We start from the raw sequence: 5,268 nt of genomic DNA on the forward strand, positions 1-5,268 counted from the left end.
GCATCTAAAGATGGCAACGGGTCCCGATACCCGATACCCGACGGGTATTTGATCTATTAGGGGACGGGGATAGGATCATATCTTTACCCGCGGATATCTAAATGGGCAAGAATCCATCCCCGACGGGTATAGCGGGTACGAGAACGTTCCCTGTTTATCCATCCCCGTTACCCGTTGGGCAACCCGACTATTTGAGCTGTCATACGAGTATTAGGCCCAAAGAAGCTCAACATAGGTATTTTGGTCCAAATCTGAACAATCATATATATAGTTTGTGTGTTCTAAGAACCCTAGTTCAATTTTTTCTCACCATCTCCGCCAGCAGCACAAACACGCCTGCCTCACGAGCGCTCGTGCGCCTCGCTTCCTCAGTTCGGTCTCTCTGCCACCTTTGCTCGTCCTCCTCGCAACCTCGCTCCTTCTCCTTGTTATCTCCGAGACTCCGACACTTATACCCGGGTGAAGAAGAAACGTCTCCGATTGCAAAGCTGCGACCCCAAGTGTCCTTGTTTATCAGGTATGCAGTACCCGTCGGGTATCTGTTATCCGACCGATACCCGACGGGTACTGGGATGGGCAAGAATCTATACCCGAGACAGTTAATGGGGATGGGGACGGGATGAATTCTCCGTAGCGGGAAAGAGAACGTTCCGGCGATACCCGACGGGTATATCCCCGTTGCCATCCTTACCGGCATCTCAAGACCCAACCCCGCGCCATTGTCCTCGCTGCCCCATCCCTCGGTGACTCGCCCCGCGGCCGTGGTCCTCGCCATCGCCGACTCGTCTCCCTCATCTCGCCTCGACCCGGCTCCACCTCCACGGCTGAGATTTACCCCCATCGCCCCGCCTCCAGCGAGCTCACCTTCGCAGCACACCCCGATCCCTGCTCTGGCTCCGGCGAGACCACCTTGCAGCGCGCCCCCGGTCACTCCACCGGCCGGCGTGCTCTAATTCTAACTAGTCCTTACCTTCATACCCAGCCCCACAAGTCAGTGTTACGGCCCGCAGCCGTCCCGCATCCACGCTGTGCGCCTAATAATTCGCGAATCATGGAGCACGGGAGGGGCAGTTTCGTCAATGGAATCCAAAACAGAAACTCGGAAACGGCAAAAGCCACGTTGAGCAGCGCAGAGGCTGCAGGCCGACCAGTCTCCTCCCCGCCCGCTTCCCACCGAGCTCACACTGCACACTCCCCGCTCCCCACTGCAGGTTCACGGGAGGCGAGCACCCCCCGCCACCGCCCCCCCCCCCCCCCCGCATTCTTCCCGTATTCGCGAGAAGTGCGTTCCTGCAATTTCGGAGAAAGAGAGGAGGGGGTGAGTGGAAAAAAGTAGGCGTTGCTATCTTGCTGACTGAGCTAGTGAGCGGAGCGGTGGAAGACTGGAAGCACGCACAGCGCAGCCGCGGCAGTGTGGCGAGGCACATGGCGAGGGCGCGCGGTGGCGTCGCGTGGGTGCTGGCGGCGGCGTGGGTGCTGTGGGCGGCGGCGGCGGAGGCCAGGTCGCCGGCGGGGAGGAGGGTTCACCGGCACCTCAAGCGCCTCAACAAGCCGGCCGTCAAGAGCATCGAGGTGGGTGGTTGCTCCGCCGTCCGTGGAATTCGCAATGATGGGTCTTTCTTCGAGTGTTCTGTCGAGCTTTGTCTTTGTGACGAGGAGTTTGGAGGTTCCGAAGTGTGGGGGTTGTTCAAATTCAGGGTTCTTTTCAGCTAGATGCTCTGATTGGGGGACCTGTTATTGGGGTTACCAGATATTTTTTTCTTTCTGGTGTGATATTTCACTTGGATGCAGTTTCAGTGAGAAGTTGCGTTCTCATTATTCAACAATAAAAAAAACTACTTTTGTCTGATTCTTTTGGGCTTTCCTCGCCGGTAATTTTTCGCTGTCACTTTGGAGAATTATTTCAAAAGGTCTCACCTTTTGGAGGTGGACTATGCAAATTGAAGCAAACCAGAGTAAGAAAGCAAAGATGAATGGGTCTTTCTTGCATACAGGCCGGCTCTTGCAAAGGTATCCTCTTTCAGTGAAAAGGGGCAAAGCTTTGCCTTTCTAAACATTTTGCTCCCGGCTCCAGTTTCAGTAAATTTATGAGTTTAATGAATGTGATGAGTTCCACTATGTCAGCTTAATGCTGCATATTTGATTCTTTTTTCTATATTTCTTTTCATGATTTACATTCTTGAAGCTTCCTTTTGGATGAAGTAGACTGAAGTTTCCTTTTGAATGAAATAGACATTGTGAAAAATCAAAAGTTCACACGAGCCTTTTTTTCATTCGACACTGATAGAAGTATCTTACTCTTCAGAGCCCAGATGGAGACATCATCGACTGCGTGCATATCTCCCACCAGCCAGCCTTTGATCATCCTCTCCTCAAGAACCACACAATACAGGTGAGCTAATCAACTCTGAAATTTTTTCAGCAACCGAAACAAGCGCCTATTAATAGTTTATTTGAGCAACCATCATTTTAACTCTTCTCACAACCTCTATTCTTTCAGTTTAGGCCAGCGTACCACCCTGAAGGTCTATACGATGATGCCAAGAGCAGCATAGGCTCAAACAATGCCCGTGAGAAGCCGATGCTCCAGATGTGGCATCGAAATGGCAGGTGTCCGGTGAGCACGGTTCCAATCAGGAGAACCAAGAAGGATGACCTGCTTCGAGCCAGCTCCCTGAGGCGGTATGGCAGGAAGCGGCACACTGCTCCGAACCCGCTGTCTGTTGATCCTAACATGCTCAGTGAGGGTGGTCACCAAGTACGTCCACATGGTTTGTCTTGCTGAAAGTGAGTAGCTTAGTTGATACATTGATTTGTTGTGATTACTGAACTGTTGCCATTGCGGAATGCAGCACGCCATAGCGTACGTCGAGGGTGATAAGTACTATGGCGCAAAGGCCACCATTAATGTGTGGGAGCCCAAGATTCAGCAGGCTAACGAATTTAGCCTGTCCCAGCTCTGGATCTTGGGGGGTTCGTTTGGGGAGGATCTCAACAGCATAGAGGTTGGCTGGCAGGTATTACAAAGCTGAGTTTATGAGTTCAGCCTGTTCGTAGATACTTGTGTCGGTGGTGTTCGGATCCGGTGACTAAAATTTAGGAGGTATGTCGGGAGGACGTTGCATGGGGTGTTCGTACTAATAAAAAAACAAATTACATAATTTGTCAGTACTTTACGAGACGAATTTTTTAAGCCTAATTAACCCGTCATTAGCACATGTTTACTGTAGCACCACGTTGTCAAATCATGGACTAATTAGGCTTAAAAGATTCGTCTCGCAAATTAGCCGTAAACTATGCAATTAGTTTTGTAATTAGTCTATATTTAATACTCCATACATGTGTCCAAACATTCGATGGGACAACGACTAAAATTTAGTAGGGGCAACCAAACACCACCTAAATGCTGACCATTTTCGCAGTCGCATGCAACTTTAAGTGTGTCATTTATGTGATGCTTGGTTCATCAGGTTAGTCCTGACCTCTATGGAGACAACAACACCAGGTTGTTCACATACTGGACTGTAAGTCTCACAAGTTCAGTTTCTCTTGCTCATATTATTAATGCGTTTCAATACTTGATTAGCAGACATTCTGCCATTGAAGCATAAAAAAAACTCAATGACTGTTTGCATTGCTGTGCTATTGTCTATTTTGCAGAGTGATGCTTACCAGGCCACAGGGTGCTACAACATGTTGTGCTCTGGTTTCATTCAGATAAACAGCGAGATCGCCATGGGGGCTAGCATTTTCCCCATCTCGAACTATGCAGGCTCCCAATATGATATCAATATCCTGATCTGGAAGGTTAGCATTTAGCAAATAAAGTACTCATTAAGTCTCACTACATTAGTGCCTTCAGAATCAACACACTGACCCCATGGCCAGAGAATCTATGCCCACTTGGTACAAAATTCAACTGCCCATGCTCAGTCTTTCAAAGTGGTGTCCTCCAAACCACATGCACTGCATAGTTAAAATCCAAGGATTCTGATTTGTGTGCCCTATGAGCAGGACCCTAAGGAAGGCAACTGGTGGATGCAGTTTGGCAAGGAATATGTCCTCGGCTACTGGCCATCATTCCTCTTCTCCTACCTCGCGGACAGCGCATCGATGATCGAGTGGGGTGGGGAGGTGGTGAACTTGGAGCCCGACGGTGCGCACACGTCGACGCAGATGGGCAGCGGGCACTTCCCGGAGGAAGGGTTCGGCAAGGCGAGCTACTTCAAGAACATTCAGGTGGTTGACAGCAGCAACCAGCTCAGCGCCCCCAAGGGCGTGGGCACCTTCACCGAGCAGTCCAACTGCTACGACGTGCAGAACGGCAACAACGGCGACTGGGGCACCTACTTCTACTATGGGGGCCCCGGCAAGAACTCGAATTGCCCATGACTGCTGCTTCTATTGTGTAGTGTGAAGTGCTTTCACCATGAACAGAAATGTAACCAAGCATTCAGGTTCGCTATACAGCGTCAGTTTGCATCTCCTTGTTCAGTCAGTCCTAGGTAGTTGTAACATGTGCATGTGCTCTCTAGACCCTAGTGTTTTCTTCTTTTTTTTTTGTTGTATTTTCTTCTTCATTTGCCATGTAAAGTCTCTGAAGAGAAGAAGCATGGCTTGAGGCTGCGGTGGTGGTTGGCGCTGGTCTGTGGTGGCCTTTACGGATTTTTGCAAGTCTGCTTATTGGTCACCTTCGCCAGTTGTTTTGAGAGTGTGCTATTGCCTATTGGCTGATGGGTGATGGTAATGATATTGAGCTTATGCATATTTGTATCCAGTACTCTACCGCTGTGCATCAGCAGCATTCTCTTCATATCCCAATCCTCCCTGGAAGAGCATAAGGAGCATACAAAGCCGGAATTATGGCTGATCTCAAATTTATAATCCCTCTTTAAATTATAAGTCACTTTGATTTTTTTGGGAATTCGATATAAAAAAAGTTAAAGTGACTTATAATTTGGAATGTAGGGAGTATATTTTTTTGAGGATCAGATCTCAATTTAGATTTTTTTTTGAGAAAGATATCTCAATTTAGATCTTTTTTTGAGAGGAAGATCTCAATTTAGATAGAAAGTAGAAAAAGAACTCTGGATACTGCATGCAGCTGGCCCATCTGGTATCGTAGCCCAGCCCAGGGCGCAATAGAGATGTGTCCCATCAGGTGCAGCCCATGTTGACACAATTGTCCCGCAGGCCTGGGCACGGGGCGATCATTTTGTAGCAGAGCAGCAGCAAAAGTAGCTCGCATGTGAGAACGGCCCAAGAATC

At 49.1% G+C, this 5,268-nt stretch overlaps 1 protein-coding gene across 1 annotated transcript; it reads left to right on the forward strand.

The window, feature by feature from the left end:
* The first annotated feature begins 1,156 nt into the window (after positions 1-1,156).
* LOC136545395 (protein neprosin-like) lies at positions 1,157-4,752 on the forward strand. Its single transcript, XM_066537415.1, has 7 exons — positions 1,157-1,572; positions 2,306-2,392; positions 2,501-2,758; positions 2,853-3,017; positions 3,471-3,524; positions 3,661-3,807; positions 4,015-4,752. Exons 1-7 carry the CDS (start codon positions 1,426-1,428, stop codon positions 4,390-4,392), a joined length of 1,236 nt encoding a protein of 411 aa, XP_066393512.1. The 5' UTR covers positions 1,157-1,425; the 3' UTR covers positions 4,393-4,752.
* The last annotated feature ends 516 nt before the right edge of the window (positions 4,753-5,268 follow it).

This window comes from Miscanthus floridulus, chromosome 3 (assembly GCF_019320115.1).
Source record: "Miscanthus floridulus cultivar M001 chromosome 3, ASM1932011v1, whole genome shotgun sequence".
NCBI lineage: Eukaryota > Viridiplantae > Streptophyta > Magnoliopsida > Poales > Poaceae > Miscanthus > Miscanthus floridulus.

Excerpts from the sequence above, each read along its gene's own strand:
- LOC136545395 (XM_066537415.1), top strand. The coding sequence starts at position 1,426 with ATGGCGAGGGCGCGCGGTGGCGTCGCGTGGGTGCTGGCGGCGGCGTGG. Across the intron at positions 3,525-3,660 it reads GGTTGTTCACATACTGGACT|AGTGATGCTTACCAGGCCAC; the intron begins GTAAGTCTCACA and ends TCTATTTTGCAG. Across the intron at positions 3,808-4,014 it reads TCAATATCCTGATCTGGAAG|GACCCTAAGGAAGGCAACTG; the intron begins GTTAGCATTTAG and ends CCCTATGAGCAG.